Source organism: Columba livia, chromosome 19 (genome assembly GCF_036013475.1).
Source record: "Columba livia isolate bColLiv1 breed racing homer chromosome 19, bColLiv1.pat.W.v2, whole genome shotgun sequence".
NCBI classification, from domain to species: Eukaryota; Metazoa; Chordata; class Aves; order Columbiformes; family Columbidae; genus Columba; species Columba livia.
Window position 1 is genome coordinate 11,119,869 of NC_088620.1, and position 24,984 is coordinate 11,144,852.

Below are 24,984 nucleotides of genomic sequence, written 5' to 3' on the forward strand. Positions count from 1 at the left end.
TATATTATAATCTCACAACACATAGGAAAAGTGAGGACTCCCAGCCTGTCTTTAGGTCTCATTTCCCACCTGGGGAAGCTGAAGTCCTCGCTGGGCAGGGTCTGGCTCTGGTGAGGGCGGCTCAGGCGAGGCCAGCCAGGGGAGGAGGGAAAGAACTTCAGCCTCGAATGGCACCACCGCTCCGCCCGAAAGAGCTGCCCGGAACGAGCCCAGGCCGGGAGCAGCGACCCCGCGGCAGCAGCGCGGCGTGAGGCGGTGCGGGCCGCGCCAGCCGCCTCCCGCCCGCGGAGAGGCCGGACCCGCCGTTGCCAGGGCGCGCAGCGGCCGTTGCTAGGGGCGCCATAGAGTTCCGGAAGTGCTCTGCAGCTTGGGCAACCCCCGGAAGTGGGCGCTCCGTCGCGCTCTGTGCTGGGAGCGGCATCATGGCGGGCGCCGGGCGGGCGGGCTGCGGGCCCTGAGGCGCCGCCATGTACTCGGCTGCCGCCGCCGCCGCCGCCTCCTCCTCTCCGCCGCGACGGGACTTCATCTCCGTCACCCTCAGCCCGGAGGAGGCGGTGGGCGTCGGCGGCTATAACAACAGCAAGGCCTGGAGGCGGCGCTCCTGCTGGCGGGTGAGGGCGGCTCCAGACCGAGAGGGGACCCGGCCCAGCGGGGGAAGCCGGGCGGTGATGACCGGTGCCGCGGCTGGTGCTGGGGCACCGGGCACCGAGGGAGCGCTCTGGGGCTGGGAGAACTGTCCCTGGCCTTGGGTGCAGCTGGACTGTATTCTGGGTCCTGCCCTGGGGCCGCCGTTCCGAGCTGGGGACGGACCCGGAGCTGCGGGACCTGCGCTGGGGCCGCCCGGGCAGTGGGGCCTCCCCGGGCATTGGGGCCTCCCCGGGCAGTGGGCAGTGGCAGTGGGGCCGCCCGGGCAGTGGGGCCGCCCCGTGCTCTGGGGAGGCGGCTCCAGGCCGGCGCTCTGTTCACGCGTGTTCGGGGCAGCTCTCCCCGGCTGGGGGTTTTGTGCAGCGCAGGCTGGTTGACGCTCCAAGTCGTGCTTTATTTTTTGTGAACAGGATGCGCTTTGGGGAGTCCTGCTCTCTGCTGGAGACATCTGGGGGGGCAACATTGTGCTCTCTGGGCAGGAGTGGACGGGGGTGAGATTTGGTCTTGGTGCCTTTGCCCCTGGTTTAGGGCTTGAAGGGGGAGCCCCATCCTCTGCCCTGGGAAAGTAAACGGGACAGTTCTGGTTTCTGTGGGAAGGCTGAAATGTGGGGAGAGGGGTCTGTGCGGATGTGACTTTGTCTGCCTGGGGCAGGAGTCTTGGGCTGAGGGGGCAGGTGGGAAACTCTGAGTCAAAAGGACATGATGACCCTCCTTGCGATAGGGGATAAGGTGTTGCTACCTATAGGGGCTTCATAGGTGGTTACATGAAGCATATGAGGAACTCCTTCAGGGAGGCAGCGTGGCAGCTGAGGACATGTGGGGATGTTTTACCCTTTTGTCCTTATTCTTTGTCAGAACGAAAAAAAAAAAGGCCAAATGGTGTTGAATGTCCTTGTATGTTCTTGTGCCTCATTCGTGCCGTCTCAGGACACTGCAGTCAGTGCCTCTTCTCCCATCCTGCCCTGAGGAGACACGGGGCTGCTGGTTCCAGGTGTCCCCTGCAGCCGGGGGTGATGAGACAGAGTCAAAGGTGAAGGACTGGGATCAGCATCTTGTATGCGTGGGAAGAGTGGGCAGGATTGGTGTCCTGCCAGCAACACGGGAGGAAAACAGGACGTGTGCTGTGGGGCTGGGCAATGTGGGCGCATGGACGGTGCTTCACTGGAACACTTGCAGCCGCTGGTTGTTATTCAGAGGGTGAGAAGCACGGGGGGTGCTGTGGGGTGTAGGTGCTTCGCAGGAAGCTGCAGGTTGTTCTCCAGTGTAGCAGTGGCACTAAGGCATCCTCTGTATGCAAAAACCAGTGATGAGGAGCAAAATGCTGCTCTGGGGAATTTTGATAGGACTGTCAGGAATCTAACAAAATAGTAACTTAGCAGTTAATGTTTAACTCCAACTGCTCCCTCTCTAAATGGAGGAAATGTCTGTCTCAGACTAGTGTAGCATTTGCTGACTGACTTTTAATAATTTTGTTGTATATACTTCAGTTTTAAAAACACATTTTTGCCCAGGAATAAATTTGAAAATATCGTGGCTTGCTCTGGCCGGCTTACTTCATTTTTGTGTTGCTGCGCGTCGGTGATTTTATTTGGGGTGGCAGGGCAGTTTGGTGTGACAGTTCCATACACGTTTGCTGGAGACTTTTCTTGTCTGCTGGCCAGTCTTTAGCTTATTTTGAGCCTTCTTTGCTGCAGTAACGTTTAGAGTTTTCCTACCACCTTCTGTTTCTTGTTTTGCGTGTGTGTTCTGCAGCACCTCCCCAGCCAGAAGGGAGGAAAGAGGCTTTGGGCTTGTTTTGCAGATAACATCTGGGCAGCTGTGCAGGCCGGTCACTGCAGGTGATGCTGTGGGGCTCTCGGCACTCGCCCATCTCCGAGGTTTTGCAGCAGGTGGCTCTGATGTTTCTCGGAACCTGCCGTGCCCTGTGCTAGCGGGTTATGTTTCTGTTTTCTCTGTCGTCAAAGAAAATAACCAATGGATGTCTGCAGTTGGAAACAGAGGGTAAAATTAAACCTGCTTGGTTTCTTTCTTACTCTGAATGAACTGATAAAGAATCTATTTTTGCACTGAGTAGGTTCTTGCCATCATGCTAAATATTCTAACTCTCATTTCTCTCCTAAAGAAATGGAAGCAGCTGTCTCGACTACAGCGGAGCGTCATTCTCTTTGTGTTTGCCTTCTTGGCTGTCTGTGGAGTCATTTCCTACACAAGCATGGGGGAACCGTGGAAAAGTATGTGTTCCATGGGGCTCCGAATTACTGGAATTGCTGTTACATTAAAGAGATTGTTGTAGTTATGATAATTAGTTTTAATTTATAGTTCTTATAAGTAGTTTTGATTTCTATTGGCAATGACTGGGTATATCCGTTAAAGTGCAGTTGTGAGATGAGTTTATGTGACGAGTTTCAATGACTTGTTTCTACTTCATCAGAAATATTTTTCGTGCGCCTTTTTGTTTATCTTGACTAGAGCAACATTTTATTTTAATTGATAAAGATTCGGAGGCTGTGAGTGTTTTTTCTTTATGTTTGCATGTAGATATTGGTAAACAGTAGGATAAGGTCATCCTCTCTTGGTTTTGATTGTCCATCACATTAGAAATTCCATGCTTTTCTATAATGTGAAGGCACATTTACCTTTGATACCATCTACTGAGAAGCTAAAATAATAGTAGTTTAAAAAAACCCCTGTGCCTCTTAGCAGCCTCCGTGTATATTGGGGAGAGTGTTAATACCAAATGACACTTTTTTATCTAACGATTAGTGTTTATCCACGTTGTGTGAATGGAAACGCTTTCTGGAGGTACATCTGGTGTGTGAGTGCAGCAGACTGTTAGACATGTGCAGCCGGAGCCTGACCTGTTGGGTCCTTGTGCTGAGCAGTGTTTGTGTGCCCAGGTCTAACAAACAAACCATTGGATGAGCAGAAAACAGAACCAGAAATCCCCGGATTAAAGCTGGCGAATCCAGCTGTTCTCCCAGCACCACAGAAAGCAGAAGCCAACCGTGGAGACTACCCGCAGCTTTCACCACAGGTACTACGGGGAGAAATGAGTTTTATAAACCTGCCAAAGAGTTTGTGAAAGCTGCAAATCGCGCTTGTTTCCAACAGGTGTTGAGGAAAAGGGACTCGCAATAAAAATCTGCTCTGGGTGGAATGCTCTCCTCTCAGAAAGGCCTTTGGTGTGGTATTTCCTGGCTCTACCTTTTCTTATTTAAGTGTTCAGTGTATTATTTCTCGATCACTGGTGCACCCAGCAGTGCCAGGGCTATAGGTCATGGTCACCTCTTTCCTGAGGCTTCAGTTTCCTGCTGTGATTGGTTAGTTTGGGCTGGGAGCGCACTGGACAGCAGTCTGGCTGCTGCGAGGAGCCGGGATGGAGCATGAGATGTGGGAAACCGTCGGCATCACACTGAGCGGGAACGGCTGTTCCGGGGGCTTGAAAAATGACTGCAGACAGAACCAGTGTTAGTGGGTTGTGAAGGGTTCCGTTTGGGGGGGATGCGATGGGAAAGAAGCACGGTGTGGATTAGTGGAGCTGAGGAATGCTGGAAATACTGGTTGCTCTTCATGTATTTACCTCACGAATTTGGGGATTTCCATTTAATGAATACGAAATTTTGTATTAAATCTTTCCCTCACCATGCACAAATGTACACGTAATACTGTATAGTAATTCTTGGTATTATCTAACATGGGCATTGGGTGGGATTTTCTTTTGCGTGCTTTTTGTGTTTACTGTGCCTAGTATTAATAAAATGGAACCAAGTATCTTCACAATCCTTTGGCAGTGCCTTGTGTTAAATTAGTATCTGGTAGCACTAGAGGTAGTTTAAAAGTAATTTCTCTGTATAAACTTATGAACTGGATAATTTTACCAAAGGGAAGTGACAAAGCAAGGTCTTTAGTGTATTTTCCACTCAGGGCAGATACCAAAATAAGATTTATCTGGAGTTATGTTTAACACTGGTATGCTGGTGATTTATAGTTTGAAATTTTACCATCTCTGCAACATACCAAGCATGTATTTTTTTCTTTATTTCCAGAAGCCTCCAAAGCCGCCTCATGTTCGGCGCGGTCCTTCCAACCTTCAGATCAAACCACCGCGGAGGGACGCGGGGCCGAGGACCCGCCATGACACCAGCAGCGTTGGACAAGAGCCGGTCCACGCTGCTCAGAATGAGAAAACAGAGAAATCTGTCATCAGGTAGAAAAGTCCCCAGCACGTTCCAGTGCTCTGCCAGACCCCCAAATCTAGCGGATGTTGGAGTGAAAATTGTGAGGGTTTTCAGTATGTGTGTGGATGTAATCGTGTGCGGGGAGCTGTACAAGATACACTTGTTCCTTATGAAACAAAAATCATACAATTCAAAGACCCCTTACGCAGATACAGTAATATCTGTTACAGAGGGTCTGTGCTGCTGTGATTACATTTATATGGAGTTATTCCGTAAGATATTATTGACTGAAATATTTTGATTTGGGAATACGTGAAGGGCTGTAACTTGGGTGTGGAACAGACTATGACAAGTTCAGCAAAGGTTCTTAAGATTTGGAACACTAGGGGTTTATTTTAATGTTCGTGTTCTTTTCAGCGCTGGCAGCTGAGCTGATCGTGGCAGCAGAACTCTGCCTGCATCAGCGTTTCGGCTGTTGGTATGATCCAGAAATCCCTCAGAATGACTGGAAGTGTTTTAGTCGTGTGCTTCCACTTCCACTATAACTCGTAGAGTTCAACAGGTGGTAACAAGCAAACTCAGGAGAGCAATGAAAGCGTAGGGGAGACTTGTTTCCAGTTCGAAGAATAAAAGTAGGAAATGAAATGATGTGGTTTATGTAAGTTACAAGGTACGCTGACTGTGAACTGTAAACTTTAAGGCCTGTAAGCCTGGTTCCCTCAGGACGCACATCATGAACTCAAAGGCAACATATCTGTGTATTAAACAGCATGGTCAAGATCGATTGATCTTAATATGAACTTGGCTTGACTTGAAGTCCATTCTGAAAGTCTTTGCCTTCAGGAGATTCTTAATAAAACCCTCTGAAAACTGATTTATGCCTCTGTGGCGGAAGGGAAGGCTTGGGAACCCCTTAATAGTAAAGCAAGTACTTTAAATGGCCCGTCCTTTGTGCTCGTTCCTGAATTTTTGATGATCATCATCATGTGGTACTATTTAGTGTTATTGGCTCTTGTGATCATTTGAGAACTGATAGGAGACATAATAAATCTAATGCAGCGTTTTCAGATGTTGTCATTCTATTTAGAAGGTCTTTTAAAAATTCCATTGCCAAGTTATTTAATGAAATTCCAAGAGCCCGTAAGACACATTTCTTAATCCAGTGAAATTTCTCTGGTGCAAATGAGTTTCTTTGAACAGAAGAAATGTCTTGTGGACAACATAGTTATTTTGATCCTTGACACAAAATCCAGCTCCTGTTTTATTGAAGTGTGATGAGCGAAGGGAAATACAGAAATAAGTCTTATTCATTTGCATTGACCTGTGATCAGATAAAGTCTTAATGACAATCCCTTGTGTTTGCAGCTGGAGAGGAGCAGTGATAGAGACCGACCAAAGCACTGAACCTCCCTCGAGTAAAATAAAGGAACCAGAAAAACCTTCGTCAGTGGAAGCCGAAGACCAGAAGGAACCAGGTAAATAGTGCAGTTAACGATCCTTTTATTTCTGTTCCCTTTTATGATTGAAATTGTGCAATTCTTCCCCACACACCTCTACCATATTTATTTATTCATTTTAAACAAAAAATGTCAGATTATTTACATAGAACATGCAAGTCTTTCAGTGTCCTTATTGCCCGTGACAGCCTTACTGGCTTTCAGAATTTGAAAATCAGTTGTCGTGACAAATCTTTGAAATCAGCCTTTGGGAGGAGGCAGAGACCCCATTCCCTGCAGGAAAGGACGGTTTGGCGCGCGAGGGCTGGGAAGGGGCAGTTTCCCTCTCAGCAGCGCTTTGACTTTTGTTCTGCAAACACAGGGGAAGCTCCTTCCTCCCCAAATTAAGCGGAGCTATTTTTAAGGCCCCAGGAAGCCGCAGCAGTCGTCCTGCAGTTGCCGTCCTCGTGGAGTGGAGAAGCTGTTGTTCTGCTTTCTGGGTTCACACAAGGAAGTTCTGATATAATGAACGTGGCACATTGCAATGTGATACATTTGGCTTGTGCTGGCTTCATATATCTGGTGTTAGTTGTGCTGCTTGGTGTTTCTGACTCCAGAAGTCAGTCTTCGTAGCTTTGAAAAATGGCAGCTAATGGGCTTGAAATTGTTCATGTTGGGTGTGTAACATAAGCTCAGCTTTATGAGAAAATGTAAGCAAAAATTTCAGTAGAACCATGGAAAAGGACAAAGCTTTGTCCAAGACGGAAAATGCAAATTTTCTTTCTTTTTTGTGTTAAATGAAAAGTTCAAGAGAAATGGTTTTGTATAACTGGATTTAAATTTAGAAGAAAGCACTTAATGAGACTGGGCAGAGGAAGAGAAAATGGTATGTGGTAATTGAGCCTAGAATCGTATTGTTAAGCGTATGTATTCATCAGCTGAATTGCAGCTGATTTAATCAGTCTGAATTCTGGTATTTCCCGACTCTCAGGTCTTTGAGCTTTACTGATACTCATCTAACGACTGCCTGGACTGCCTGTGATTATTTTAATGTTTTATGTGCAAAAGTGACTTGTTTTTTTGCCAGGGAGAGATCACTATTTCCACCTGGCAAATGGCTGACCTGAAACCCTGCCTGGTGATTCTGCAGAGGAAAAGCATAATCTGAGGGTGGTTTTTCCATTACACTGATCATTTAGTTTGGAAACAGGTTTATTTTGGGTAGGGTGCAGCAGAATGTGTTTGGTACAGCTGCGTAACTCCCCTGCAGAAGTCACAGAATCCCAGAACGTCAGGGGTTGAAGGGCCCTGGAAAGCCCATCCAGTGCAATCGCCCCATGGAGCAGGAACACCCAGATGAGGTTACACAGGAAGGTGTCCAGGCGGGTTGGAATGTCTGCACAGAAGGAGACTCCACAACCCCCCTGGGCAGCCTGGGCCAGGCTCTGCCACCCTCACCCCCAACAAGTTTCTTCTCATATTTAAGTGGAACCTCCTGTGTTCCAGTTTGCACCCATTGCCCCTTGTCCTGTCACTGGTTGTCACCAGAAGAGCCTGGCTCCATCCTCCTGACACTCCCCCTTTCCATATTGATCCCCAGGAATGAGTCCCCCCTCAGTGTCCTCTTGTCCAGCTCCAGAGCCCCAGCTCCCTCAGCCTTTCCTCACACGGGAGATGCTCCACTCCCTTCAGCATCTTGGTGGCTGCGCTGGACTCTCTCCAGCAGTTCCCTGTCCTGCTGGAACTGAGGGGCCACAGCTGGACACAATATTCCAGGTGTGGTCTCCCCAGGGCAGAGCAGAGGGGCAGGAGAACCTCTCTGACCTACTGACCACCCCCTTCTAACCCACCCCAGGTACCATTGGCTTCCTGGCCACACGGGCCCAGTGCTGGCTCATGGTCACCCTGCTGTCCCCCGGACCCCCAGGTCCCTTTCCCCTACACTGCTCTCCAACAGGTCATTCCCCAACTTACACTGGAACCTGGGGTTGTTCCTGCCCAGATTCAAGACTCTACACTCACCCTTGTTCTGTTTCATTCAATTTTCCCCCCCCAGCTCTCCAGCCTGTCCAGGTCTCTGATGGCAGCACAGCTTCCAGTGTCATCCACTCCTCCCAGCTTGGTGTCATCAGCAAACTTGCTGACAGTCACTCTATTCCCTCATCCAAGTCATTGATGAATATATTGAATAATACAGGTCCCAGCACTGCCCCCTGAGGCACTGCACTAGATACAGGCCTCAACTGGACTCTGCCCCATTGACCACGACTCTCTGGCTTCTTCCCTTCAGCCAGTTCACACTCCACCTCACTCCCCGCTCATCCAGACCGCACTCCCTCAGTTCAGTGTGAGGATGCTGTGGGGACTGTGTCAAATGCCTGACTCAATTCAAGGTGAAGTCCTGAGCCAGGTGCTGTTTTCCCTTTGCAGTGCCCATCAATGACCGCCAGCTGGCCGTGATCGAGGCGTTCCGCCACGCCTGGAAGGGATACAAGGAGTTTTCCTGGGGCCACGATGAGCTGAAGCCTTTGTCCAAGTCCTACAGCGAGTGGTTTGGACTTGGCCTTACCTTAATTGACGCCTTGGATACCATGTGGATTTTAGGCTTAAAAGAAGGTAGTATTTTTTTCCTCCAAATTCCTTGTTTTCTGTTGAGGCAGCGCATATTCAAAATGCTTTGAGGGGAACGCTTATTACCTGTGGCCAATAAGTTTAGCTTTCCTGTGAGGATAAATGCGTACATATATGTTTATGTATAAAAAGAAATATTTTTTAAAAAAACAACTATATTAAAGGACTTAATTTTGAGCCAGAAAAAATATTCCACCATTGCATACAACAACGGGCATGTCCGAGAAGGTGTGGAATGGATTAGTAAGCCTCCTGACTTTTGTTCCTGTGTGTCAAGGGTTTATATTGCGGGGTGACAATAAAACCCTGTCAGGTGTATTGTTAACCCCCTCTCCCGCTTCCCACTCAGCACAGGGATCGGGAGGGAAAGAAGGACAGAGAGAAGAGAGCTGGAAACATTAAAAATGTTTTACTAATGCCACAAATAAGAATAGAGAAAATAATACAAAATATACAAAACCAATCTGGAAAGTCCCGGCAACTGCAGAGCCGGCAGCCGAAGTCCTGGACTGGACTCTGCAGCCAACCGGAGCTGGATTCAGTCTGTCACTGGCCTCAGTTCACAAGGATGACTCAAGGTCCTCTCCTAATGTCGCCATAAGGAAAAGGGACGAGATCATCATGATCTCCCACTGTTATATGAAGTGTTCACGTGAATGGGATGTTATACTCCGTTGGTCAGTTTCTGGTCACCTGTTTCTCGTTGCCCCTGTCGTGAGATGTGAATCTGTCCTTATCAATAACCTCACATTCCATTGCTGTGCTCACCAAAACATGCATCTGGTTCTCCAGGCAAATGCAGCTCATATGAAGCTTTAGCTGGCAGGCACATTCACTAACAGAGAAACTTGTTCTTAACAAAACCAGGACACTGTGCTGAGACCCAAGTGCTCTCTTTGTGCCATTGAACAGCCACTCTGGAGTTGCTGCCCACTGCTCGTAGGTCGTTAGCTGACCATCCCCAGGCTGTGTTTTATCACTCACAGTATCACAGTGCGTTTGGGATTGGAAGGGACCTCAAAAGATCATCTAGTCCAATCCCCCAGTCCTCCTAACACCAGTATTTCATATCTGGATTTCGGAAGGTTGTTTCTGTAAGGAATGAATGGATGGAGAAGGGCACTGTTCAGTTCCTCCTTCCCAAGCTGCTCTGCTACCTGGATTTTTTTTCACATTTATTCTAGAAGTGACTATGTTAGAAAACTTTGTAACGTTGTGAAAACTAAGCCAAAAATTCTGCAATTCTGTTGCAAAAAAAGTGCTTAACCAGTATGTAAGAGTATTGGTGCCTGTGTTATTGGTTGGGTTTTTTTAGTGGTATTTAAAGATTTCTGGAACTTGGATCTATTTGACCTTGGTAGATTGAGCCACCTTTGTAAACTCAGCAGTCATGCACAATTTTGGTGTCAGGACAGGAAGAACAGAGCTACTAGTAAAGCGATAATAAACAGTGAATGTTTTCCATGGTTTTATCTCATCTGCCTTTGGAGTTTGTGTAAAATAGTAAATCGAATGAGAACTCCGTATCATGAGTTTGCAGCTCTAGGGCTGAACAGCCCGTCTCGAACTTTCATCCTGTTGACAGCGTGCTGCTTTTCTTTTCTTGATAAAAAATGCATTGCGAACTACATGGAGCTTTTCCAATAAATATTAGTAATTTAGAAGTGTTGCACATGGGTTCTTGGTGAATGCTTCATATTTGATAGCAGTTCTTTTGCTGATGGCCGGGAAAGCTCCTGGGGTTCCTTCTGGATACAAAATGCAGTGTAAATGAAGGTTCTGTTGGAGGTCGGAGGTTCTCGTCCTGCACGGTGACGCGTGAGCTCCCTCCTGTTGGACCCTGGACAAATCAATCACTGGCTGATGCTGCTGATAAACCAACTGTTGAATCTAAAATGGATTTTTTACATTCCATTTGGCATCAGTAGTGCGGTAAACAACCGGTTGTGTTTCTGGGGAAACAATTCCAGGCTGTCGGGGTTTCGTGGGTCAGGTTCTGGAGCAGGCGGCAGCGCGCTGCTGGACCGATGGCTGTTAACTGAAAAGTGACACCTGGTGTCTTGGGAGATAACGGCTCTGGTTTGCAAAAAATGAACTTCAGAAGGCTCTTGTGCAAGTGTAATAAATTGTCTGACAAGTCAAATAGATGGACTTAAAAGATCTCAATTTCTGAACTATTTTAATGAAGAATTCCCCAATTTCTTGTATTTTTAGACTATTAGAAACTTTTTGCTGGCTGTTTCTGTCTGTACGCGTCTGCAGTGGGTGCTGGATGAGAAGGAAGCTGATGGCAGTCAAGCTTCTCCCAGCATGTGCTATTCATTTTAATTTCCACCTATCATTAGGATGTCTGTAGACAGCTCTCAGTAACTGCCATGGGTATATGGAGCACTAATGTCTTTAGTCTGGTTGTTGGAACATTCCACAAGTTCGTAACTGAACTACTTTTTATACCTTGCAGAGTTTGAAGAAGCAAGAAAATGGGTAGCAAACGATTTAGTATTTGATAAAAATGTGGATGTGAACCTGTTTGAGAGCACGATCCGTATCCTGGGGGGCTTGCTGAGCACCTACCACCTCTCTGGAGACAGCCTCTTCTTGGAGAAAGCCGTGAGTGACCTGTCTGATGGGCCGGAGCGTGTTCCACACCGGGCAAAGCTGAGGGAAGATTCACCAGCGAGTTAAATGTTGCTGGGTTTTAACAGCTTCATGTTTAAAGTGAAGGGAAAGGGATTTACCATTAATCTTTTAAGCCTGCGGTTCTGTTTGCTCTCTGGGTAACCTCAGAGCCGCGCTGCGCTTTATCAGGTGTTCTAATATGCCTGTTCTTCTGTTGGTGAGGAGCTGAACGTTATAAAGTTTGTGAAGCAAAAAAGGAAAGAAATGGTAGGAAAAGAGTAATAGTTGTGTTTTGTTGCCCTTTCTGTGCTTTTTAACAGCATCAGCCGCCTCTGTAGATTAGCTGGGTGCAGTCACTGGTGTCAGGATTATATCATGTTGCACGGGGATTGCAGACTCAGCTGTAGCTTGGGATGCTGGGACCAAATTAAAACTCTGTACTCATTGCTATCAATAAATCCAGGACCCTTTTTAAATCTCGGCTTTCTTGCGACGTCTAAAGCTAAGCTGCTGTTCTTTCTTTTTCCGTCTGCTTGGTGAAATGAAGTCTAAAGGGATGTGCATGTGTGTGTATAATCATTTTTGGTTTTGTTTGTTGTTTTGTCCTGTGTTCTTGGGTTTTCTTTAGAAAGACATTGGGAACAGGCTCATGCCAGCGTTCAAGACCCCGTCCAAGATCCCGTATTCGGATGTGAACATCGGCCGGGGCACCGCGCACCCGCCCCGCTGGACGTCCGACAGCACTGTGGCCGAGGTGACCAGCATTCAGCTGGAGTTCAGGGAACTCTCTCGTCTTACTGGAGATGAGAAATTCCAGGTATGGAAGTACCAGTCGATGGTTTTCTCTTTGTTCACCTCTCCACAGCTCCACCACTGACTCTCCATCAACACACTTGGTCTCTGTAGTCTCAAAATGACGTTGAGTTCTGAAACCCTGGGGGAAGGAAAAGAAACAAAAGTAATTTAAATTATTTTCTGAAATCTCAAAAGCAGAGGGGAATATTTTTTTTCCTCCCTCAGAAACAGTTTTTGATTTAAAAACAAGTGAAACAAAAATGCAAAGAGGAAACCCAAGCCACAACAAAACCAAAGCAAGCACCACCTCCCCCAGGCTCCCTGTTTTTATCACTGACATTCTCGTTTGACGATAGGTTATCAGATTTTGAAAAAATAGGAAGCTGAACAGCAGAGTGTGAGACTGCGCCTTGTGTAACGTGGTTCCTTAACACCATTATCTAAATGCAAAGAACAAAACCTTGGTGTTTCCATGCAGGGAACTAAACCGTGACTCCCTAGATAAGGGTCCAACAGCAGGTCACAGCATAAGATAAAGTCAGTTGAAATGAAAAGAATTCCAGGGGAAATAATGTTTCCCACTCTTCTTTTGTTTGGTGATGTTGTTTTATTGTTTTAAACTGTATCCACAGCTGAAGATTGAGCTATTGCATGATTCATGTAGCTGTTATTTTAGCTGGACATCTACTTTGTGAGTGTGTTAAGTCAGGTTATGGTCCCGTGCCATAGCACTGGCGTTCGAGTGGCCTTACTGGAGGGAAATAACTACAGTTATTTCACAGTACTGAATTGTACCCAGAACGTTATGTTTTGAGAGTCAGTTTGAAATGCTGTATTCAATAGATTGAACGAGCTGAACATGATGTCCCTGATGCAGATTCAAGGAAGAATAGTTAAAGATTTGTTATCGATATGAAGTTACTACCCACAGTTTTGTACGTCATCAATAGCTGTAACTTCTGTGTGCTGTTTTCTTTCTTCTAGAAAGCTGTAGATGAGGTGATGAAGCACGTTCACACCCTCTCAGGGAAAAATGATGGACTAGTGCCTATGTTCATAAACACCAACAGCGGGCAGTTCACTCACTTGGGTGTCTACACCCTGGGAGCCAGAGCTGACAGCTACTACGAGTATTTGCTCAAGCAATGGATTCAGGGAGGGAAGAAGGAAAACGAGTAAGTTCTTTCCACTTCTCATAGCGGCGTGAGCTGTAAAACCTTCTGTCCTAGTTTGCTGCTTGAAGAAAAATAATGTATGTGCCCAACAGTCAACTGAAAATATATATATATATTTTAAAGGAAGCTAAGCAAGCAAGTGGCCCTGTGGTAACTTCAACATGAGAGTTAGGCTTAGTCTCAAAAATAACTTCTCAGAAAGCTTTGCTTCTTCAGCAGCATCAGACGTGAGGAGCATAATTAGATGCTTCTGGAATACTTATGATACTTTATTTCATCAGCAATGTCTGTGTTTTCTCTGGGTTTGTTGGAGAAAGGTGAATCCCAAAAGATGGTCGAGGTGGGAGGCTTGGTCCAGAGGGAATAACTTTTCTTAGACAGAAGAGACTGAAGGTTGATGTCTGTGTAAGTTTTGGTTTAGGTCTCTTATGCTTCTCTTACCTACACCGGTCAAGTGGAAGAAAATGTTTGCAAAGAGCAGAGGAATTAGAGATGTCGGAAAAGGTTTCCTTCAAAACAAGACACAAAATCTAAGCAGTTTGTGTTGCTTATAAGCGAATTATATTGGACTTGTTCATGTTGAGGGGTTTAATGCCTGCAGAGTGACAGTGTGCCTCTCTGAGCCAGTCCTTTACATCAGAGCGGATGCGTCTCTACAAAGGAAATTGGTGTCACTGCCTTTTCCAAGCCATACTTCACTGTAAATGGAGAACCGTTGTCCCTGGGAGCGTGAACGATGGCTTTTTGTGAGCCTCAAAATGGAATTATTTGACGGGGTTTTTGTCCCACATAAAAGTACTTTGAAACAAGGGAAATTCCAATTAAATACTGTAAAGCGATATTTCACAACAAGAGTGGTTAAACATTGGAGAAGTTTGCTCAATGTCGTTGAATTTTCATCTTTGGATGGACATACGACTACATCTTGGGATGGAATTACTAAAAAAATGAGTGGATAAGCCCTTAGGCAACCTGATGTAACTGAATCTGCTTCAGAGCAGAGGGCTGAAGTGGAGACCTCCAAGAGGTGCAGTCACAGGGACATCATCTCATTACAACTACAGAGCCGTGCTGGGACAGCTCACCCGAGCGGAGTGTTGTCCTGGAGGGCTCTGGACTCTTTAGGAAGGCCCGGCCAGCAAGGCGAGCTGGAGGAGTTGTACTTGATGTGAGAGAGCAGCTGGATCGTATCGAGCTCTGTCTAGGAGGGCACGAAAAATCAAGTTGAGTCTTTATGGGTAAAAATTAAGGGACAGGCTAACAAGGGTGACACAGTCATGGGTGTTGACCCCAGGCCAACCGATCAGGATGGGGAGGTTGATGAGGCTTTCTACAGACAGCTGGAGCAGCCTCACAGCAGCGCTGGTTCTCACGGGAGACTTCAGTCACATCTGCTGGGAAGACAACACAGCTGAGCACGCACAGCCCAGGAAGTTCCCACAGGTGACAACGTCGTGACGCAGGTGATGGAGGAGCCGATACGGAGAGGGGTGATGCTGGACCTCGTTCTAACAAACCAAGAGGGACTGGCTGGAGATGTGAGGGTTGGGGGCAGCCTCGGCTGCAGCGGCCACGAGATCTGGTGTGGAAGAAGCATAGATTTCAGAAGGGCGAACTTTGGCCTCTTCAAGGTCATACTTGGAAAGATCCCATGGGATAGGGCTCTAGAAGGCAGGGAGGTCCAAGAGAGCTGGCTAATATTCAAATATCTCTTCCAAGCTCCAGACCGATGCATCCCTATGAGCAAGAAATCAAGTAAAGGGACTAAGAGGCCAGCATGGATGGGTAAGGAGCTCCATTCAAAACTCAGGTGGGAGAAGGATGTTTATGTAATGTGGAAAAGGGGACAGACCACCTGGGAGGAATACAAGGAGGCTGTTGGAGTGTGCAGGGATGTGGTGAGCAAGGCCAAGCTCCACTTGGAATTAAATCTGGCCGGGTGTGTGAAGGACAATAAGAAGGGCTTCTCCCAGTACATCAGCAGCAAAAAGAAGGTTTGGGAAAATGTAGGTCTGCTGCTGAATGAGGAGGGTGCCCTTGTGACGGATGATACAGAGAAGGCAGAGTTACTGAATGACTGCTTTGCCTCCATCTTTACTGCGAAGACCAGCACTCCAGAATCTCAAATGCTAGAGACAGAAGAGAAAGTCTGGAAAAAGGGGAACTTACCCTTGGTTGAGGAGGGTTCGTTCAGAGAGCATTTGGGCAAACTGGACATCCACAAATCCATGGGCCCCGATGGGAGGCAGCCATGAGTACTGAGAGAGCTGGCAGATGTGATTGCTGAGCTGCTCTCCATCGTCTTTGAAAGGTCATGGAGAACAGGAGAGGTGCCTGAGGACTGGAAGAAAGTCAATGTCACTCCAGTCTTCAAAAAGGGCCGGTCAGCCTCACCTCCATCCCTGGAAAGGTGGTGGAACAACTCATTTGGATGTCATCTCCAAGCACATGCAGGAAGAGGTGATTATCAGTAGTCAGCATGGATTCACCAAGGGGAAATCATGCTTGACTGACCTGACAGCCTTCTGTGGTGGCATGGCTGGCTGGGGGGAGGAGGGGAGAGCAGTGGGTGTTGTCTGCCTTGACTTGAGCAAGGCTTTTGACACTGTGTCCCACAACATCCTCACAAGCAAGCTCAGGAACTGTGGGTTGGATGAGTGGACAGTGAGGTGGATCAAGAACTGGCTGGACGGCAGAGCTCAGAGGGTTGTGATCAACGGTGCAGAGTCTGGTTGGAGGTCTGTAGTTAGTGCTGTTCCCCAGGGGTCCATACTGGGTCCAGTCTTGATCAACCCGTTCATCCATGACTTGGATGAAGAGACTGAGTGCACCCTCAGCAAGTTTGTGGATGATCCCAAACTGGGAGGAATGGTTGATGCACCAGAAGGCTGTGCTGCCATTCAGCGTGATCGGACAGGCTGGAGGAGTGGGCAGAGAAGAACCTGGTGGGATTCAACAAAGGCAAGTGCAGGGTCCTGCACCTGGGGAGGAACAACCCCCGGCAGCAGCAGAGGTGAGGGGTGGACCTGCTGGAAAGCAGCTCTGCAGAGAAGGACCTGGGAGTCCTGGTGGACAAGAGGGCGACCATGGGTCAGCAATGTGGCCTTGTGGCCAAGGAGGCCAATGGTACCTGGGGCGAGTGAGGAAGAGTGTGAGCAGCAGGTCAGGGAGGTTGATCCTCCCCCTCTGCTCTGCCCTGGCGAGGCCACATCTGGAGTTGTGTCCAGTTCTGGGCTCCCCAGTTGAAGAAGGACCAGGAATTATTGGAGAGAGTCCAATGGAGAGCCCTTGGAGCCATGTTTGTAAGATGCTGAGGGTCTGGAGCACCTTTGTGATGAGGAGACACTGAGAGAGCTGGGGCTGTTGAGCTGGAGAAGAGAAGCTGAGAGGGATCTGATCAATGGGATCAGTATCTCAGGGTGGGTGTCAGAGGATGGACCAGACTCTGTTCAGTGGTGCCCAACGCCAGGGTGAGGGGCAACGGGCACAGACTGAAACACAGGAGGCTCCATGTGAACATGAGCAGAAACTTGTTTGCTGGGAGGTGCCAGAGCCTGGCCCAGGCTGCCCAGAGCGGGTGTGGAGTCTCCTGCTCTGAGACATTCAAACCCCCTGGACCCACCTGTGTGATCTGCTCTGTGACCCTGCGTGAGCAGGGCTGGGCTGGGGATCTGCAGAGGTCCTGCAACCCAACCAGGCTGGGAGTCTGTGATTGATTAATACTTAAATAAAGGTTTTACTTGAAAAGTAAACCCTGTGTTGCCACATTGCAAGGGGGAACTAATTAATGTCCTGTTGATGGTGACTTTGAGGGTTTTTTGTCAGTTTTCACATTTGGTTAAATATTGGTTTTTAGACTGAAATAGCAGTCTCCAGAAGGATTGTGCTGAACGTCAGCTGTGATTAAACGTGTTCTTACAGCATCTATGTGGGCTAACTGGGAATGATTTCACTCCACAGGCTGTTGGAAGACTATATGAGAGCCATAGAAGGGGTGAAAAAGCATCTTGTGCAGAGGTCACAGCCCAAGCAGCTCACTTTCGTGGGAGAGCTCGCCCATGGCCACTTCAGTGCCAAGATGGTAAGAAGTACAACTGCATTTAAAAAAAAGAAAATCAACAAAACCGAAAAACTGCCACCAAAAAGGGACCCCAAACGTATGGACGGGCAGATGCAAAGCTGCTGTGCTGTCTTTCCCCCCTCCCCCTCCCATGAAAATAAACAGACAAACAAACAACGAAACAACCGAAGAAAACCAACAAAAAAAGCCGTGAAGAAGCCAGGACTATATATCTAGTCAGTGTGATGGCAGTGCTGAGTAGTTTGTAGACACCAGTCACCTGTGCAAACCAGGGGCCTTCACCTTGAGTTACTGCAGTAAATGCAGTTGTGTTCCTATAAGATGGAACATTTTGGTGCTAGAGACAAATCTTATTTCTTTTTCTGTTTCGGTCATAAAATTCCAGCATCTGAAACTGTTGAGGCAGTGCCTATTTTATATATCTTTTTATTTTCCATAGTTCAAAAATATATGTGGACACTTGCACACTTGGCTTTTCAGAGTTAGCATCAAAAGCAGCAGGTGATCTAATGCTGTGCTACTGGGTTAGAGGAAAAGTGTTATAATATTGGAGGGTTCTGTCCATTCATAACATTAAGTTGTTTTTCTATATGTAGGGCTAGTAAAACACATGTTAGCTGTAGGGAAAGTTGATTGAGCTTAACCCCCTTCTCTTAATCTGTGCCAGGTCTTTTGGTTAAAGGTCTCACACAAGTGTTGTATGTGTGTGTGGCTCTTTAAGTTATGTGTTACTCATGTATGTGTAGCCTTGCACGTCGTGTTTCCATACCTGAAGTGAGCTTCAGTGAGTTCTTTGACTTGTCTGGTTTCTTGCTGGAGTGTTTCTGAGATGGTCAGTTCTGGTTTTCGGGTGATTTCCCCCAGTCTGTCCAGACGTGCTGCGAGGGCAGAGTCTGGTTTGGTCTGGGTGGAGGGGGCACCCCCATCCCACGCGGTGACACAATTCAGATCTGGCTCGGGTTTCTGCATGTGTCAGTGCACCCGGCTCTGTTCTGGGGGTTTGGTGTTTATTACTGGCTGAAAGGCTCCCCAGGTGTTGCACCCTGACCAACTGGAAAAACGAGGGATGTTCATCCCCTGTGTCCGTGTTGACCTTCCCCACCCTCAACCGTTTCCTTTAGGACTGGACAAAGCTTTTAAAGGTCCATCCAGGTGCTTGTGCAGTGTTTGTACTGTGGTTTTGGGTGATGAAACCCAGCTTTTCATTCTGAACTGTAAGAATCATTTGAAATTCCATGTGATGTCCATCTGTAATGGTTACGTTCGCAACGTCAGTGCTGGATTAGCTCCTCAATGAGGACAATCAGCCTCGTATTGTAAATTGAATTTTGCTGGGTGTGAGTATTGGGCATTTCATACAATCTTTTTTTTGATGTGTTGTTGGAAAGCTAACTAAATGATCTCGGTTGTTTAAAAATGTTGCACAGTTCTTGCAGCAATACCACTCTTCTTGGCCTTTGAACAAGTTGTTTGCTGTGGCAAGTGAAAGCTAAGAAAGAAACGGCCTCAGAGCCCTTTCATTGTGGCCGCTTGGCCTGGGGAAGGCGGCAGGAACGCTCTTCGCAGCGCCGCCCCAGCTGCCCCTGGGCCCTGCAGACACAGAGCTGAGGCGGTTTGTTGAGGGGTCTGTGCTGTGAGCAGGACAGGCGGCAGAGCGGGGGCTGCGCGTGGACCAGCCGGACCCCCGGCTCCAGGAAAACGGTGCTTGTGCACCTTCGGTGCCTTTAGACCTGGGCCGTAACAGCTTCTATACCCCAAATAACGTTGCCGCAAGGGCTGAGCCTTTGGACAGAAATGCGCTCGAAAGCTCACCAGTGTTTTCCAGTTCTGTCAGTGGATCTAACGATCTGCAGCTCTTGCCTCTTCTATAGCGATGCTGAAGTGATTATTTCAGAATTATTAAAATCTCCCTCAGCTGACCTCTCCCCCTTTTCCAAAGCTCCGTTTTCTGTGGCCAGCTCCCATCTCTGTTCCATTTTAGGTTTAAAATCAAATTCAGGTGATCAGTTTGTCCCTTGAGTTGTGTCTACTGAGAAATCTTGGGAGGATTCTGCCCACGCCCCTTCATGGGCCGGTATGGAATGTCCACTTCTGGGAAACCGAAAGACACGCTCTCCCCCTTGCTCTGGCCTCAGCCCTTTCGGAAACTTGACAGAAAACCACACCATCTCGTCCATTTATCCAGTGAGCGATGTCTCTGTAATGATCCTGCCTGCCTCACACCCTGTTAAGTCAGATTGTTTAAAAAGTTATTGGTACCTGAAACGTGAAACTAAACCCCCAAAAAACCCCAAACAAACAGAAGACACACAGATGGGGGACAGAGAGGTGCACACACACACATGTCTGCTGTGTTATTTTCTCCCGGTAAGAGTTGTCTTGTCTTGCAGGATCACCTGGTTTGCTTTTTGCCCGGTACTTTGGCGCTGGGGGCTCACAACGGGTTGACGGCTGATCATATGCAGCTGGCCGAAGCTCTTATAGAAACCTGTTACCAGATGTACGCTCAGGTGGAGACGGGCCTGAGTCCAGAGATCGTACACTTCAATCTTCATGCAGAAAAGGGCCACAAAGATGTGGAAATCAAGGTAAGCAGCTGACTGGCCTGAACTGTAATTTGATGATTTTTCTGTATCTGTTCTGCTGTCCAAACTCCCATCTGGGTATTGGCAAAGTGCTCTTTTATGGGGCAGCTTGTTCTTTTGCTGCCTCACTTTGTGGGTTTTTAATTGTATTGTTTAATTAATTTTATTATTCTAGGCTTTTTATTTAATTTGCTTTTAGTTAACTCTGTAGTGTGCTTAGAATCTGAGTGATACATAATGAACTCTTTGCGGTAGATGGAGATGGGAATCACTGCTTTTCTCCCTGCACGTGTCCTTGAGGAAGTTCCTTGTCTGAACGGTCCTTGCCTTTTCTCGCTCGCAGCCTGCAGACAGGCACAACTTACTGCGGCCAGAGACTGTGGAAAGCCTTTTCTATATGTACCGCTTCACGGGTGATAAGAAATACCAAGACTGGGGCTGGGAAATCCTGCAGAACTTCAATAAATACACGCGGGTAAGGTCAGCTTATCACAACCTTGTTCTGTCAGGACTGTGTTCACTTCACTCACCTGCTCTCTAACAAGGGCTTTGGAAACCTGCTCTCTTTCAAGATTCATCAAATACCTGTGGGGAAATTGATAAGAACACAGACAGGAATTGAGTTCCCGCAGTGCCGTTCAGTTTGACGTACACTACTTAGCGCAGTCATGGAAAGAGCTGGTGTTACGCTGATGCAGAAGCCGAACGCAGACTGCGCAGGGGTCTCTGCGTCTTCTCGGAAGCTGCTGGAATCTCTGCTGTCGTCTTTTTTAGAGTTCAGCGCCCGGAGGACGTGGCTGGTTTGGAAGAACCCTCCGGGTCATGGTGCAAAGAAAAAATATAGCCACGAAATGGTGTTAATGTTTTAATAGAGGGATTTTGTTTTCCTGCTGACTACAGAGGCATCACTCTGTGCTGTGAGACGTGGCCCAGACGCCCATGGGCATGAAATATCCGTGGTCTCTTAAGAGGATAGACATGGTACTTTGAGCAACTCTGGTGCAGGAATTGCACTGGTTACTTTCTGTACATTTGTCCAGAAACTTCAAGGGCGTGTTCTTTGTGAAACCTCTTTAAATTAAGCCTAAATGGACATGTTGCTTCATTTTATCTTTGTGGTTTCTTTTAAAATGCAATGAGATTTTTTTCTTAACTGAAGTTTTATATGCAAATGACAAACATGCTGATTTGTTTCTTGGCACTTTCTCAAAGTGCATCTGGATGTTAACAAGTGAAAAGAACCTATTTTAGATTATCAAAATATACACAATTTCTTTTTCTCTTTTTGGCGCAGGTTCCTACAGGCGGTTACACCTCCATTAACAATGTCCAGAACCCCAGCAACCCAGAGCCACGAGATAAGATGGAGAGCTTCTTCCTCGGGGAAACACTCAAATACATGTTTCTACTGTTCTCAGATGACATAGACTTGATCAACCTCGACAAATACGTATTTAACACAGAAGCTCATCCGCTCCCTATCTGGGTGCCGGCGTAGACTGGGGGTCAGTTGACCTTCCAATGGTGGCGTTTTTATCTTCAAGTCACTTTACTGTTCAGGGTTTGAGGAGAGATGCTATAGTGCACCTTTTCTTTTGGCTTAAAACAAAACAACCTTTGGGAAAGCATCTCTGGTTTGGAGAAATCATGTCAGTCTTAAATCTAATCCCTGGTTCGGGGATGGACAAGCTGTGCCATACTGAGCTGGTTTTCCTCGTATTGATGATGAGGTCCAGAGAATAATTGTAGCGCGGACCACGACGTTCATGGGGCTCTGGTGAACCAGAACTCGCATGTGTCAGTCTTACTAAACGCTCATTAAATATCAGGAATGCAGCAAGTTGTCTGACAGCACAGGACTGTCCCCGGAGAGAAAGAACAAGCCCACAGGTTCCTGGTTTATTCTGGATTCACCGAAACACTTGGTTACTGCGCCGTTCCGCCGGAAGAGCGCCCGGTGTTTCAGGTGGTAAGTGGGATAAACTAAAGAACCGTCGCGTTGTCCGGGCAGCGCTGAGCTGTCAGCATTGCTGCCCACGCTCTGGTGTCGTTGTGACCGAGCTCTGCTGCAGCACATTGGGAGCAGCAAAGCGTCCGTTGAACAGTGTCTTAGTTTTATAGAGCACTTTGAACCGTCAGTTCAAGCCGTGGCTGAAACGAATGATGGAAGAGAATTTGCTGCTGGTTTGGCTCAAAGTGGTGTCTAATTTTGTAGAGCTGTTGCGGTTTTTTAACTTATCTGCAGGAATGCAGGAGATAATGTGAAACGCAAGTGAAACTACACATGCATTTTCTGTGTTATTTGCGTCAGTTAGACTCAGGTATTCTGACTGAAAGCTGCTTTCTGAGGCTGGGCACCGGGAAGGCTTGTGAGCACATTGGGTGTCATTGTCGTCCGCCTCCCTCGTCCCTTCGCATCCACCATTGCAAACAGACCTACACCTGTACCACAGACATTCATCGTTTTTTGAACTGTGGAGAAGTTTTCTTCTTTTTTCTCCTTAGAAACACTTTGGGTAGAACTATTTTCATTAGTATGAAAAGCAGACAGTCTGAGTGTATTACAATTCCTGGTCCAAATAGAATTAGTGACATCTCTTCGGTTGCTTGAAGACAAAACAGACCCAGGTGTTTTTTCAGAATCTTCTGTCAGCCCTGGGATCTTTCATTTTTATATGTGCAAATAGGTTACAAACCATGAATTTGGCAGTCAGCTTTCTGTAGTGCTTTTCCTTTTGGTTTTGTGGCTGCTTGGACAGTCCTGTATTCACAGATGAGTTCTCAGAAGTGTACTTGTTCGTATTTCTTACAGAGGTTCTCACCAGAACGTCCCTTCCCGTCACCAGCGGGAGTGGCGGGAAGGGGCTGGTTTGTGGTGGACAGTCCCCTCCGAACCTGGGGCTGATAGACGGAACTAATTAAATCTGATTGTAATGATTAACTTGCCGGTGGCTGAGGGGGGTGTGTGTATTTTATAGTATTTGTAAAGTCAGATGCATCTCCTTGTTTTATGCTGATCAATTCTGTTTGCTGGAGTCAGAAGTTACCCTTGGGACCACTATTTAAGTCTTCTAAAGAGTATTTATCATTCCCTGTACTAATGATGGCTTATGGAAATGGAGAAATGCCACAGGTTCTTTAAACGCACGGGTTTGTGTCATCAGAGAACTCTGGGATTTGCAAAGCATGACAGGTTTGTGCAGAAGGTTCACGTGCCACCAGCAGCCCTGGACGCTGATGTCTCCCGTACACGTGCCACGGAGCCCCGGGGCGGTTGCCTTGTCTGCACAACCGATCTGCTCGTAAGGCTTTTGTTTTGTTTGACATAACAGCCAAGAAGGAAAATGCTGTAGAAACGTGGGAGGAAACACCTGCAGTGGGTTTGTTTGTGGAGGTTTGTGTTACTGAGGAGCTGGGCGCTGCCTGAAAGCCGGAGGCTTAAAACGAGGTTAAACAAAACAAAGACAAAATCAGTGAAGCTCCCCAGGCCCTACTGACTTGTGTTGCTTGGGCCTTCTGCCCTCAATTGAAGCTCGTGTTGATTAATTAGTTAATCATTTCATTAATGAGTTTGCTATGGTTTGTAAAACTCCCAGAGTTTTTTGTAGATTTCTTAGGCAGTGGAACACATACCAACGCTCACCAAAAATCTTCTGTTGTTGAAGTCTTAATATAATTGACTCTACAAATGGGACTGCGGGAGTCTGTGTTGTAATTTTTTTGCCTTATGATTGGGTTGAGAGTAATAATCCATTTCATAATGAGTTGAAAGAAAGAATAAATCATCACTTTCCCAAACACAATTCTGAGTGTGCTGGTCCAGCTGACTTCTTTTCTACCCAATTGCTCCTGGGAAACTGAGTCTCTTTGCCAAGTGTGGCTTTACTGTCCTTGTCCTTTAAATTCTATATCACGTGAGATGGCACAAACCTAAATAATCTGATAAAAGATTGCTTTTTCCTGCTCTTTTGCAAAGGTCACTTCAATTGCATGTTTATTTTTACTGAACACGTTGCGTCAGGTGAGTCTCTGAGCTTCACAGCCCATCTCACTTCCACCACGTGCTCCCCGGCACAACGGAGGATCGCACGTCTGTGAAGAGTTTTCTCGAGTACTCTGGTTCTTTACCCGAGGCCTGGACCGCGGGCTCTGTCCCCGTGTTGTGTTCCACTGTTCTGGTACGGAAAGGTCACCTCTTTACCGGTGGTTCTGTGCTTTTGCACAAAGAGCTGTCTTGGTTTCCCTCTGAGAGCGTGAGTGCCTTCCCTAATTAAAATAACACAGCCCAAACCCCCGCCCCAGCCAGTGTCCCGTCCGACACTGTCCCCGACGGGCACGGCTGCGGGGGCTGCGCAGCGCAGGACGTGCGGGTCTCACACGTGGGGCTTTAAACCACAGCTTAGAAAAAACTAGACCTGTTTGCTCAAAGCAAATTCTGTGGGCGATAGGGGCACACTTAGCATCTAATCTCTGAGCTTTTTGAGAACTGAGATCTCACCACAGGTCTTAAAACTGGAAGCTTTCAAGGTCCGTAGTGTTGGCCGACAGCGGCCCAGTTTCACAGGGCTTCCCGTTAACAAGGATTCTGACATTGCTCAGATCCAGCTGTATTTACTCCTCCTAATAGTAGCAAAGAATCCACTTTGTTTCCTGCTCTACACCAGTGTGACGTTGCAGTGTCGGATGCAGACATGACAGGGTTTGTTTGCACAGTTTTGTGTCCTCCTCGTGCCCTTCAGGACCGATTTCCAGTGCCACGCTCCGTGTATTTAACAGGGCAGCTCTGTACTGGCTGGCACGCTTGGTGCTTCAACAGAAGGGTTAAGAGTTTCCCAACTT

At 47.4% G+C, this 24,984-nt stretch overlaps 1 protein-coding gene across 2 annotated transcripts; it reads left to right on the forward strand.

The window, feature by feature from the left end:
* Window positions 1–386: 386 nt before the first annotated feature.
* Window positions 387–23,948, forward strand: MAN1B1 (mannosidase alpha class 1B member 1). Of its 2 annotated transcripts, none has more exons than XM_065036235.1 (13): window positions 387–611; window positions 2,768–2,876; window positions 3,543–3,679; window positions 4,692–4,852; window positions 6,189–6,298; window positions 8,690–8,875; window positions 11,352–11,500; window positions 12,138–12,326; window positions 13,289–13,479; window positions 17,440–17,560; window positions 19,951–20,148; window positions 20,489–20,620; window positions 21,440–23,948. In XM_065036235.1, exons 1-13 carry the CDS (start codon window positions 468–470, stop codon window positions 21,641–21,643), a joined length of 2,031 nt encoding a protein of 676 aa, XP_064892307.1. In that variant the 5' UTR covers window positions 387–467; the 3' UTR covers window positions 21,644–23,948. The 2 variants fall into 2 exon arrangements, with proteins under 2 accessions (XP_064892307.1, XP_064892308.1); XM_065036236.1 differs by lacking the exon at window positions 387–611 and adding an exon at window positions 2,505–2,646.
* The last annotated feature ends 1,036 nt before the right edge of the window (window positions 23,949–24,984 follow it).

Excerpts from the sequence above, each read along its gene's own strand:
- MAN1B1 (XM_065036235.1), top strand. The coding sequence starts at position 468 with ATGTACTCGGCTGCCGCCGCCGCCGCCGCCTCCTCCTCTCCGCCGCGA. Across the intron at positions 8,876-11,351 it reads GATTTTAGGCTTAAAAGAAG|AGTTTGAAGAAGCAAGAAAA; the intron begins GTAGTATTTTTT and ends TATACCTTGCAG. Across the intron at positions 20,149-20,488 it reads ACAAAGATGTGGAAATCAAG|CCTGCAGACAGGCACAACTT; the intron begins GTAAGCAGCTGA and ends TCTCGCTCGCAG.